This window comes from Sorex fumeus, unplaced genomic scaffold (assembly GCF_029834395.1).
Source record: "Sorex fumeus unplaced genomic scaffold, SorFum_2.1 ptg000035l, whole genome shotgun sequence".
In the NCBI taxonomy this organism is placed as follows: Eukaryota; Metazoa; Chordata; class Mammalia; order Eulipotyphla; family Soricidae; genus Sorex; species Sorex fumeus.
In genome coordinates, this window is record NW_026606092.1 from 36,111,262 (window position 1) to 36,125,118 (window position 13,857).

At 37.5% G+C, this 13,857-nt stretch overlaps 1 protein-coding gene across 2 annotated transcripts in view; it reads left to right on the top strand.

Moving 5' to 3' along the window:
• The window catches only part of DPP10 (dipeptidyl peptidase like 10), a 671,828-nt gene that overhangs the window by 175,086 nt on the left and 482,885 nt on the right, over window positions 1-13,857 (top strand). For both annotated transcript variants that reach the window (XM_056117572.1, XM_056117573.1), the window contains exon 2: window positions 1,431-1,545. In XM_056117572.1, the coding sequence (XP_055973547.1) occupies window positions 1,431-1,545 (115 nt within the window). The remainder of the gene's footprint in view (window positions 1-1,430; window positions 1,546-13,857) is intronic.

The following is a 13,857-nucleotide window of genomic DNA, read 5'->3' on the forward strand; positions in this document are numbered from 1 at the left end:
ACTGCTCTTTGAAGGAGCACGATTGGCAGTGATCTGGATGATCTATGCATATCTAGTAATCACTTATCTTTAATATTGTTTCATATGTTCCCAAAGTACTCACCTATTTCTAAATAAGAAGGCTTTATTGGGACAAAAGAAAAGGAGTTTTGTTTTTAGAAAAAGAAATTTATTTTGAGTGCTGTGTTGTATAACCTTTCTTGAAAGAAAATTTGGCATTTCAAACCCAGGGGATCTGCATTTTGCATAGGTGAATTAAGCTCTACATTTCTGATGAACAGGGTAGACACCCGATCACCTGAAGAAGTATTTTTTTTACTATGTTTATTGCAAGAAATGCTCATACTTACATTCCCCATCAGCGTTATTTCTTTTCCAGAACCATATACCCTTGGAGAAGACATCATTAACATTGACATAAATCACGTCTGTTTTAGTTACTATATGCTATTGCTTTTAAAAGTAACAGAGCCACAGTTGTAAAAGGACCGGTTGCGGTTTAAGATCATTGATACTACAGCAGTTAGAGTAGAGAAATAATACTCTACTGACACAAGTTTGATCCCAGCACCCTCTGAATCCTTTAGGAGTAATCCATGATCACAGAGAAGGGTATTCCCGGACTGGCAAGAGTGCCCTAAAAATCCTCCAAATAAATAAATAAATAAATAAACAAACAAATAACCAGTTATGTTGAAGAAATACATTTTACTATATAAAGAGCATTTTGTTGTATAGAAATGCTCTTTATGTCTGTTGCCATTGTTTTTATTTTTTTTTCTTTCTTTTTCTTTTTTTTTCTTTCTTTTTTTTTTTTAATTTGGAGCCACAGAGATGCTCAGCGATTACTCCAGAATCACTACTCAGGAGTCATTTCTGATGATACCTGGGGAATATGAGGTGCTGGGAATCAAACTCAAATGTTCACTAAGGCCCTTAAGCTATCACTACAGTTCAGTGAATGACATTTAGAATGATTTTCCCATGACTAACCCTTTTCTCTTGGTCAGTTTAGGAAAAAAAATAATCTCTAACGCTAAGGGAATATTTGTATTTGCATCTTTATTGCTCTTTCCATTGTTGGAAGAGAAAATGTAAATGGCTCCACTTTATTCCCATAGTTATTTTGCCTAGTACTTTCCCTATCTGCCTGGTGTTTAAAGTCAATTTATTTTAGCAACATCTACGTTTTGGACAGCAGGCATAAAGCTCTGCTGGTTTATCTTAGAGAAATATGATCCCCCCCCCAGGATGGCCATTTATAATATATGCACCTTTGTATAATTAAATAAGCTACCGACGAGGAAAAGGATTCTAATCAGCTTTCAAACTGTGATTGTGCTATGCGCTGAATCATCTCTTTATGAATACATTTCTCTAGGAACATGTATAATTATGAATCTTCTCTGTTATTTTTTCTGTCTCGGCAGGAACTCGGAAGTAACAGCCCTCCACAGAGAAACTGGAAGGGAATTGCTATTGCCCTGCTGGTGATTTTAGTTGTATGCTCACTCATCACTATGTCAGTCATCCTCTTAACCCCAGGTAATCTGCTCTTATTTCTCTCTTATGATTTTATTGCGGATGATAATTTTACATTCAAATGTCTTAACAGGGTAGCCAAATGTGGTATCTTAGGACACATAAGCTTTGTGAGTAACAAAAATAAATGCGTAACTAGACATTTTGCAAGTGGCACAGTATTTTGTGGTTCAAATATCATGCAGGGTATTTTTGGAAGTTGAAATGTGAAATACATGTATTGAAAATGCCATGGAGATCCTTGCTTTCCATTGCCACTTTCAGGCATTTAATCTTTGGCAGTTTAATAGATTAAATAGAAATTTGCGTTTTATTATTGACTTTGAAAATGATGGAGTAAATTATGAAAGTTTTCTCTCCGTTTGGGAGATATAGTAAGTCTAATGGCAGAGGTAAAGGCAAATTTGAGGGACAAGAAATTTAACTCAAAAGGTAATAAAACGAGTTTTTAAATACTTCTTCCTGTTATTTTTTTCCTGTTACTTTTTGCTCTATAAATTTTACTTTTCCTTTGTCAATTTTTAAGAAATCCTCCAACTGTCTTCCAGGCATATATAAAAGAGATGTGCCACTACAAAATATTCCAGTAGAATATTTTTCCCTTCTCCTCCCCTTCCTTCCCCTCCTTTCTCCCCTCCCCTCCCTTCCCCTTCCTTCCCTTCCCCCCTCCTTCCCTCTCCTCCCCTCTCCTCCCCTCCCTCCCCTCCCCTCCCCGCTCCTCTCCTCTCCTCTCCTCTCCTCTCCTCTCCTCTCCTCTCCTCTCCTCTCCTCTCCTCTCCTCTCCTCTCCTCTCCTCTCCTCTCCTCTCCCCTCCCCTCCCCTCCTCTCCTCTCCTCTCCTCTTCTCTCCCCTCCCCTCCCCTCCACTCCCCTCCCCTCCCCTCACGTCTCCTCTCCTCTCCTCTCCTCTCCCCTCCCCTCCCCTCCCCTCCCCTCTCCTCTCCCCTCCCCTCCCCTCCCCTCCCCTCCCCTCCCCTCCCCTCTCCTCTCCTCTCCTCTCCCCTCCCCTCCCCTCCCCTCCCCTCTCATCTTCCCTCCCCTCCCCTCCCCTCCCCTCCCCTCCCCTCCCCTCCCCTCCTCTCCTCTCCCTTCCTCTTCTTTCACCTCCCCCTCTCATCCCTTCCCCCCACTTGCCTCTCCCCTCCCCTCCCTTTCCTCCCCCTCTCTCTTTCCCCTCTCTCCTCTCCTCCCCCTCCCCCCTCTCCCTCCTCCACTCTCCCCCTTCCCCTTACACTTCCCTCCCCTCCCCTCTGTTTCTTTTCTCCCCTCCCCTCTCCTCAACCCTCCCCTTCCCTCCAAGTCATCCTGTCCCTTTCAGTCCCATCCAGTCCCATCCTGTCCAGTCTCTACTTTTGTTTATTTGTGAAGCAAGCTTGTTTTTATTGAATCGATCTTGCTTAGAAAGATGTTAGATAAGAGAAAGAGGGGAAAATGTGCTCAGGAAACACACATTTCTCCAGAATGGAAATAAGTGAGCAAAGAAACAGAGTCAGGCAAGGAAGATCCAAGTCCAAGGGAGAACAGGAGCTTGAAGTTCAAGCCACAGATTTTTCTTTACTGTCTCTGACATCATAGTGATACTTAAGGTTCCCTGGGTGTTTGGTTCAGTAAAATCCTTATAGAGCTGGACAATGACTAAATTTAATTTCCTTATCCAATGTTCAACCCTTTTAAGGTACACTGCATAAAAAGCCTTTCAGTTTAATCCATTTTTTTATGGACTCACAAACTTTACATTCTTGAATTCTGGCTCTAAAATTTATTTGTTGTATCAACTTGGTCAATTATATTACTTTTCTCTCATTCCACTCATCTGTGTTGTAGGAATAACACATAATACAATCTTACGGTATTATTATGAGGGGGAAAATAATAAGTAGAAATGTTTAGTATAGTGTCTAGTATTGCTGCTATTTCTTTTACAATTATTATCCTGCAGTACTGATTAACAACCAGAAACAATGCCAAATATTGTATTATAACATTAACAAGATCTCTTTAACAAAATAGGAGATGCTCAGGAATATAGATCTGTTATTTAAATTTTAACATATAATTTATTAGAAGGACTAAATATTAAATATGGAATCAGTCTTTCAGTGTCTGTTTCATTTATCAATCCACTACTAGAAGTTAGTGGAGTTCTTAAAACATATCTGACGCTCTGGTGGCTGACCTTGCATTTTCTAGTTTTCTTAATATATTTTGAGCACCTTCTTCCCTGACTATTCAAACGTGGACTAATCATACATCTACCACCCAAGGACTTAATTTTATATAAGATATTCATGCAAATGTGTGTGATAAGTATTATTTAAACTCACAGTTTACTAAATGCATTTCAAATGTCTGTATTCAAATACGATTTTGGTGTTGTTTTATGAAATTGGACTGGAGCAATCGCAAAACAGGTAGGGCATTTGCCTTGCACACAGCCCACCCGGGTTCGTTTTCTCTGCTCCTCTCGAAGAGCCCAGCAAGCTATCAAGAGTATTCTGTCTGAATAGCAAATCCTGACAAGCTCCCTGTGATGTATTTGATATGCCAAAAACAGTAACAACAAGTCTCACAATGGGGACATTACTGGTGCCCGCTCAAGCAAACCGATGAACAACGGGAAGACAATGCTATTATGAAATTAAAAATTACAGTGCTGTAGAGTGTTGCAAGGTATTGTTTTAGGAGGCAGACAATCTATATTCTACACTGTAAACTCAGTTCCAACAGTGGTCTTTGAAAACACATACATTTAAGATGTGGTTGTGTGTAATGAGATTTAGTTAAGCCTTTGCTTGAGTTTTGAATAGACAAATGAACATCTGTGATCCATGGACTTCGTGTCAGGTTCAAATTAATCAAGAGAACGAAATACAAGGTTACAAGACCGAAGTCTAAGATGAGTGAGTCATAGCAAGAGAACATTCTTTGAACTTACTTATCTGTGCCTCCCACATGAGTCCACAGCAACAGCAAAATGGATTTTGTTAAACCTTTTTGAATTGAGGACTAATGTGTGCAATAAGACCATTTAGTGTAGGCTTTTGATTTAACAACTGTGAGTGCCTGTGAAATTTTGTATTCATAGTTTGGGGTCTAATAACACCAAACCTTTTTTTTTATTCTCTCAGGCCTGAAATTTCTCAGCTTGCTAAAATATATTCACTATGAAAAGCCTCCAACAATAATGATAACAAGCATACAATGTGACAACCTCTTCTAATTGTCCTTTTACCTACTAACAGCTCTCCAAACCCTAACTTTTGGGGTAAAACCAATTAGGAATATGCAAAATTCCAACCAGGAAGAACAGTACTTTTCAGGAAAATTTTCTGGATATTTTGGGGTTGAAGGACTAACTCTAGAACATTTTTTACCATAAGGGTAGAAAATTTTAAGTCTATATGCTCTTTATAGATATATGACCTTGAGTAAAAAGTTATTTTGTTTCATATCAAGTGTTTTCTTGAAGGAAGCAGTTTATTTGGTTTGTCAGAATGTTAAGTGATCTATTGAACTTTATCCCGATATCTATGACATTAAAAATGGTAATAAGAGCAGTAGCAATAGCAATAGTACTTATCTGGTAACATATGAGAGCGAACAGCAATTTTTTTATTACATAAGTTGGCCCTCACTAAATTTCTTCTGCTTTTCAACCACAACTTTATTTTTGTGAGGACAGGTCAGATCAAAGTAATATAGCTTAAAACTAATTTAAAAATTATTTTGCTCAAATTGGCATTAGATTTTGTAGGTAAGTGCTAAATAATGTATACCTATAGATAGAGAAACACACGTTCATTGTAATTTTAATTTGATTGCAAATTTTATTATAGAAGTAATATAGAACTAATTTGACACAGGTGTCTTAATTTCCAAAATTCTCAGGAACTTCCCTGTCTTAAAGAATTGCTAATAATTGTCCGAAGAGTGGGTTAACTATTCCAGCATTTATTTAATAAGCAATTTTTCCTTTTTATGATTAAAAGGTATACTTGATTTAGATGCTCTGGCAAATTCCTCATAATATTTGTTTCTATTTGAATTGACTTTAATTAAAAAGTAGCCATAGTTATTCTCAGAATAATTTTATTCTTTTGCACATTAATTTTATTCTCAAAGTTTCATAAGCCACCCTTTTGTGTATTTATTTCAGTCTCGTAATTTTATTTACTTAATTTGTTAACTGTTTTTGCAATTTTAGGCATTGTACTCAGAGCCCCGTGCATAGGATTAATGGTTAATATGTATTTGTTTTATATAAAAAATGAAAACAGATATGATCTAAAAACATTTTCTGACAAATACTGTTGCCTATTTTGACCTATTTTAAGAAGAGGGATGCTCATTTTATGAGTTGGTAGGGGAGATTTATGAAGTAATATAATCTGGCCGCCATATTAAATAACTACATATAAAGACTGTCTGTTTCATCAATTCTTGCTAGCAACAGTGGCTGTCTTTTGATGGTGATCAGTCTCTAAAGGGGCTCACTGGGTGAATTTGCTCTAATTACTCACTAATGACAATGTTCTAATATTTTGTTATTATATCTTCAGCATCAGTTCTATCTGATGCTTCTTTAGGCAATTTTTCCCTTTAGTACATTCTCTGGATAAGTGTCCTTCATGGCTCTTTTAGAGTATAAAGATAGTCAAGTACTCATGTATAAGCCATTGACATTCATGTACAGACCCTCAACTTCTGCTTTTCCTTAGTGAAATATGAATTCACCTACCTTCACTATATGAATGCATTTACATTCACTTCTACAAGAGCATCTAGTACTTATGATGTTGCACTTAATTCCAGTAGATTTAGTTGGAAAAGTATTTTTAAAGGTTTGAGTTTGGTGAAATGTTTCTGATATTTTAAGTTAAAAAAAAACACAAAATTACAGAAAAAACCCTCTGTTCCTTTTGTCGCAGATACTCATATTTTAAAGAGAATGATTTGACCCTTTGAATGAGGCTTTATTACAATTAATCTGCTCCTATCTTTCTAAAAACGATAATTTTCCAGAACACATTTGATAAAATTAAGTACTTTATTAAACTGATGACAGCTGATTTGTTATTGTTATGCAAAACTTAAGCTAAATTTATTCTGGTTACTGTTATGTTCTTCCACAATAATAACTCTTGGTTATAGTTAGTTAAAATGTCATGTTATATTATGTTGAAAACAATCTCTTGGCAGCTGCGATTTAAAAGGTGTCATTTAAGCATGTGACCTGTATTTTAAAATGTCAAAGCAACAATTAAAGTTCCCATTATGCTCTTATAAAAGAGAAATAATGTTTTACTCTCTTGTAAACATCAACATCAGCCAAGATGCAAATCATTTGTTTTATTGTGTTGAATTAAAAAATAAACAATATATGTTCCATTGATAGACATAAGCTGAAATGCTTTCACTTGTTTTTTTCCAAGAATACCATAGATATAATCAAACTCAATCAGTCCACCAAAGAGAAAACAATGGAACTCTAACATATCCTCCTGGAAAATATGGAGTGCTGTTACCTCTAATAGATTTAGCTCTTATGTTGAATGGACTATAATTTTCTCTACATTAACAAAAAGTAATCACATATTTTCTGTCTCTGAGTTATATTTTTAATTTCAAGACAGATTTTATTTATTCACTCTTATATTGTCATTGCATAATCAACTAAAAAAGGGTGGTTTTAGTTTACATTATAATGTATTGATTTTACAAAACAGGGCGGGGGGAATCTTGTTTTAATAAGTAACCTTTATTATCTGATACTTACATGCCTGATGTGTCCTACATTTATCCTTTTTTACTTATCCTCTTAGTGTTAGTATGAAGTTTACAAGTTTGTGATACCCAGTGCAAAAATAGAGAACCTTTTATTTTTCTATATTATATTGTTTCCTAATCGAGTTTAAATTTTGGTAAATTGGTTATCATTCTTCAGCATGGAGACTATGGGAGAAAATCCAGTACTTTTTTGACCATAGCATGTGTATTAAGCTTTATAGTGTGTTAAAATTATTCCACCAAATAAAATATGGGCAAGAATCATATCAGAAAATAAGAGAAATTAGCTTGTTTTTCTGTCTATTGATTTTCTTTAAAAATGATTTTAGTAATTCTGTATGTTCTCAATGAGAAAGGCACAGCATCAGAGAAATTATACTGAGTAAGTAAGAGGGTGATATGAAAAGGATGACAGAAATGTACAATTGAAAACGGTCCCTGGAAAGTTTATTGACTTTTTTTATGCTTTCATAAGATAATTTACTGTTTATGATTTTTCCCATGCAAGCGACAACAAACCAATAGCCAACAGTCCTTGACTAGATCGCACCTTGAATTCCCATATTCTCTCTTTTTAGATTTTCTTTTTTCTTTTTTTTTTTTTTAAATTTTTTAATAGTGAGACATCATGAGGTACAGTTGCAGACTTACACATTTTTGTGCTTGGGTTTCTATTATACAATGATCAACTACCCATCCCTCCACCAGTGCCCATTTCCCCACCACTACGGTTCCCAGTATCCCTCCCACCCCCCATCCCACCCTGCCTCTGGGGCGGGGCCTTCCGTTTTGTTCTCTCTCTCTTATTGGGTGTTGTGGTTTGCAAAAGAGGCAATGGGTGACAATCGTGTTTAGTCTATTGTCAACTTTCCGCATGCTTCTCTCATCCTGGGAAGATCCTCCCAACACCCTTTATTTGGTTCTCCCTTCTCTATCTGAGCTCCCTTTTCCCCTAGTATGTGTGGTTGGCCTCCAAGCCATGGAGTAAAATTCCTGGTACTAATCTCAGCCATTCTTGGGTGTTAGTCTCCCAAAATGAATTCTTGGGTATTTATGTTCCCCAGATGAATGCAATCTTTCTATGTCTATCCTTTTCTTTCTGAATCATTTCGCTTAACACGATACTTTCCATGTAGTAAGACTTGCATGTAAATTTCGTGACTTCCTCTTTTCTAACAGCTACATAGTACTCCATTGTGTAAATATACCAAAGTTTCTTTAACCAGTCATCTGTTCTCAGGCACTCTTGTTTTTTTCCAGATTCTGGCTATTGTAAAGAGTGCTGCAATGAACAAAAAAGTGCCAATGTCACTTCGACTATACTTTTTTGACTCTCTGGGATATATTCCCAGGAGTGGTATTGCTGGGTCAAATGGGAGCCCAATTTCGAATTTTTTGAGAATCGTCCATACTGTTTTCCAAAAGGGCTGAACCAGTCGGCATTCCCACCAACAGTGAAGGAGTGTCCCTTTCTCGCCACATCCACGCCAGCACAGGTTGCTTTTGTTCTCGTGGATATGGGCCAGTCTCTGGGGTATGAAATGATATCTCATTGTGGTTTTGATCTGCATCTCCCTGATGATTAATGATGTGGAGCATTTTCTCATGTGCCTTTTATCCATTCGGATTTCTTCTTTGTGAAAGTTTCTATTCATTTCATCTCCCCATTTATTTTTTAGTTATATCCTATAGAATGTCTTTTTTTTATTTTTTTTATTAGTGAAACACCATACACCATGAGGTACAGTTGTAGATTTACAATTTTTTGTGCTTGTGTTTGATTATACAATGATCAGATAACCATCCATCCACCAGTGCCCATTTTCCACCACCATGGATAATATCCCCCCCATCCCCATCCCCCCATCCCCCCCTGCCTCAGTGGCAGGGCAATCCTCTGTGTTCTCTCTCTCCTTTTGGGTGTTGTGGTCTGCAAAAGAGGCATTGAGTGGCAAACATGTTCAGTCCATAGTCCACTTTCGACATGCATCTCCCCTCCTGGGAGGATCCTCCAAACACCCTTTATTTGGTGCTCCCTTCTCTATCTAAACTGCCCTTTCCTCTAGGATACCCGGCTGGCCTCTAAGTTATGGAGTAATCCTCCTGGTGCTGATCTCAGCTATTCTTGGGTATTAATCTCATACTTTGTTACTTTATATCCCCCAGATGAATGCAATCTTTCTATGTCTATCCCTCTCTTTCTGACTCATTTCGCTTAGCATGATACTTTCCATGTTGTACCACTTGTATGTAAATTTCATGACTTCATCTTTTCTAAGAGCTACATAGTACTCCATTGTGTAGATGTACCAAAGTTTCTTTAACCAGTCATCTGTTCTTGGGCATTCCGGTTTCTTCCAGTTTCTGGCTATTGTAAAGAGTGCTGCAATGAACAAACAAGTGCAGATGTCACTTCGACTATACATTTTTGCCTCTCTGGGATATATTCCCAGGAGTGGTATTGCTGGGTCAAATGGGAGCTCAATTTCTAATTTTTTGAGAATCGTCCATACTGTTTTCCAGAAGGGCTGAACCAGTGGACTTTCCCACCAACAGTGAAGGAGTGTCCCTTTCTCGCCACATCCGCGCCAGCATCGGTTGCTTTTGTTCTTTTGAATGTGGGCCAGTCTCTGAGGTGTGAGATGGTATCTCATTGTGGTTTTGATCTGCATCTCCCTGATGATTAATGATGTAGAGCATTTTCTCATGTGCTTTTTTGCCATTCGGATTTCTTCTTTGAGAAAGTTTCTTCTTTGAGAAAGTTTCTGTTCATTTCATTGCCGCATTTTTGGATGGGGTTGGATGTTTTCTTCTTGTGGAGTTTAACCAGTATTTTGTATATCCTGGATATCAACCCCTTGTCAGATGTGTATCCGGCGAATATCCTTTCCCATTCTGTAGACTGTCTTTGTATTTTGGTCACTGTTTCTTTGGAGGTGCAGAAGCTTCTTAGTTTAAGATAGTCCCATTTATCTATCTCTGTTTTCACTTGCTCGGCCAGTGGCGTGGCATCTTTGAAGATACCATTAGCTTCAATGTCATGGAGGGTTTTGCCAACTTTATCTTCAATGTACCTTATGGTTTCTGGTCTGATGTTGAGGTCTTTAATCCATTTTGATCTTACTTTTGTACATGGTGTTAGGCAGAGTTCTGAGCCCATTTTTTTGCATGTAGCCGTCCAGTGATGCCAGCACAATTTGTTAAAGAGGCTTTCCTTACTCCATTTCACATTACTTGCACCTTTATCAAAGATTAGATGATCATATGATTGAGGGGAGATGTGAGTGTATTCAACCCTGTTCCATTGGTCTGCAGTTCTGCCTTTGTTCCAGTACCATGCTGTTTTAATTATTACTGCTTTGTAGTACAGTTTGAAGTTCGGGAGGTTGATTCCTCCCATTTTCTTTTTCCCAAGAATTGCTTTAGCTATTCGTGGGGGCTTATTGTTCCATATAAATTTCAGGAGTGTTTGCTCAATTTCTTTGAAGAATGTCATGGGTATCCTTATAGGGATTGCATTGAATTTATACAATGCTTTCGGTAGTATTGCCATTTTGACAATGTTAAGTCTCCCGACCCATGAGCAGGGGATATCTTTCCATTTCCTCATGTCCTCTTTTATTTCCTGAAGTAGTGTTTTGTAGTTTTCTTTGTACAGGTCCTTTACTTCCTTAGTTAAGCTGATTCCTAAGTACTTGATTTTCTGGGGCACAATTGTGAACGGGATTGTTTTTTTCCTGTTGCTTTCTTCTCTCTCACTGTTTGCATATAGGAAAGCCATGGACTTTTGGGTATTGATTTTATAGCCTGCAACTTTACTATATGAGTCTATTGTTTCTAGGAGTTTTTTGATGGAGGTTATTGGGTTCTCTAAGTATAGTATCATATCATCTGCGAATAGTGAGAGCTTGATTTCTTCCTTTCCTACCTGAATGCCCTTAATATCTTTTTCTTGCCTAATCGCTATTGCAAGTACTTCCAGTACTATATTGAACAGTAGTGGCATCTCCCCATTTTTTGATGGGGTTGAATGTTTTCTTTTTGTGGAGTTCAACCTGTACTTTGTATATCCTTGAAATTAACCCATGGTCGGATGTGTATTTGGCGAATATCCTTTCCCATTCTGTAGACTGTCTTTGTATTTTGGTCACTGTTTCTTTTGAGGTGCAGAAGCTTCCTAGTTTAACATAGTCCCATTTGTCTACCTTATAGATTCCAGTCTGATGTTGAGGTCTTTAATCCACTTAGATCTTACTTTTGTACATGGAGTTAGGCAGAGATCTAAGCCCATTTTTTTGCATGTAGCCGTCCAGTTTTTCCAGAACAATTTGTTAAAGAGGCTTTCCCTGCTCCACTTCACTTTTCTTGCCCCCTTATCGAAGATTAGATGCTCGTATGCTTGGGGTGAGATGTCACTGTATTCAACCCTGTTCCATCGGTCTGCAGTTCTGCCTTTGTACCAGTACCATGCTGTTTTAATTATTACTGCCTTGTAGTAGAGTTTGAAGTTAGGGAGGTTGATTCCTCCCATTTTCTTTTTCCCAAGAATTGCTTTAACTATTTGGGGGCTTATTGTTCCATATAAATTTCAGGAGTGTTTGCTCCGCTTCTTTAAATAATGTCATAGGTATCCCAATAAGAATTGTGTTAAATTTTTACAGTGCTTTGGGAAGTATTGCCATTTTGACAATGTTAATTCTCCCGATCCATGAACAGGGGATATTTTTCCATTTCTTCATAGGCTCTTTTATTTCCTGAAGTAGAGTTTTGTAGTTTTCTTTGTACAGGTGCTTTACTTCCTTAGTTAAGGTGATTCCTAGGTACTTGATTTTCTGGGACACAATTGTAAACGGGATTGTTTTCTTCATGTCACTTTTTTCTCTTTCACTATTTGCATATAGGAAAACCATGGACTTTGGGTATTGATTTTATAGCCTGCAACTTTACTATACAAGCCTATTGTTTCTAGAAGTTTCTTGGTAGAGGTATTAGGATTCCTAAGTATAGTATCATATCATCTGTGAATAGTGAGAGCTTGATTTCTTCCTTTCCTACCTGGATGCCTCTAATATCTTTTTCTTGCCTAATCGCTATTGCAAGTACTTCCAGTACTATATTGAACAGCAGTGGAGAGAGTGGACATCTTTTTCTTGTCCCTGATCTTAGAGGGAAGGCTCTCAGTTTTTCGCCATTGAGGATGATGCTTGCTGTAGGCTTGTGTTAGATGGCTTTAACTATATTGAGGAAAGTCCCCTCTATCCCCATTTTGGCTAGGGTTTTCATCATAAATGGGTGCTGGATCTTGTCAAATGCTTTCTCTGCATCTATTGATATGATCATATGATTTTTATCTGTTCTTTTTTTGATATGGTGGATTATGTTGATTGATTTCTGAATGTTAAACCAGCCTTGCATCCCCGGGATGAATCCTACTTGGTCATGGTGTATGATCTTTTTGATGAATAGTTGAATTCTATTTGCTAGTATTTTGTTGAGAATCTTCACATCTGTGTTCATCAGGGATATCGGCCTATAGTTTTCTTTTCTCGTGGTGTCTTTGTTTCCTTCTGGTATGAGAGAGATATGGGCTTCATAGAAACTGTTCGGGAGAGTTTCCCTTTTTTCAATTTTCTGGAAAAGCTTGAGAAAAACTGGCAGTAGGTCCTCTTTAAATGTTTGGAAAAATTGGCTAGTGAATTCATCTGGACCTGGGCTTTTGTTTTTGGGAAGACTTTTGGTTACAATTTCGATTTCGTTGATGTTAATAGGTCTATTTAGATACTCCAGATCTTCTTGATTCAGCTTTGGGAGATTATAGGAGTCCAAAAATTTGTCCATTTCTTCTAGGTTCTCTTGTTTCATGGCATACAGACTTTCAAAGTAGTCTCTGATGATCTTTTAGATTTTTTTGGTTTCTGTTGTGATATCCCCCTTCTCATTTCTGATTTGGTTTATTAGGGTTCTCTCTCTCTGTTTCTTTGTGAGTGTTGCTAGTGGTTTATCTATCTTATTTATTTTCTCAAAGAACCAGCTCTTGGTTTCATTGATCTTTCGGGTTGTTTCTTTGTTTTCCATGTCATTGATTTCTGCTCTAAGTTTTATGATCTCTTTCCTTCTGCCTGATTTAGGCTCTTTCTGTTGATCCTTTTCTAAGGTCTTGAGCTGTGAGGTCAAGTTGTTTATGTGCATCCTTTCTACAGACCTAAAATATGCTTGCAAAGCTATAAATTTTCCCCTTACTATGGCTTTCGCTGCATCCCAAAGGTTCTGGTAGCTTGTGTCTTCATTCTCATTTGTTTCAAGGTATCTTTTGATTTTGTCCTTGACTTCATTCCTTATCCACTCTTTGTTCAGCATCGAGTTATTTAATTTCCAGGTGTTTGATTTGGTTTTCTGTGTCTGTGTATGATTCACTTCTATCCTCAGTGCATCATAGTCTGAAAAGATGGCTGATACCATTTCTATCTTCCTGATTCTGTTGAGGTATGTTTTGTGTCCTAGCACATGGTCTATTTTGGAAAATGTTCCA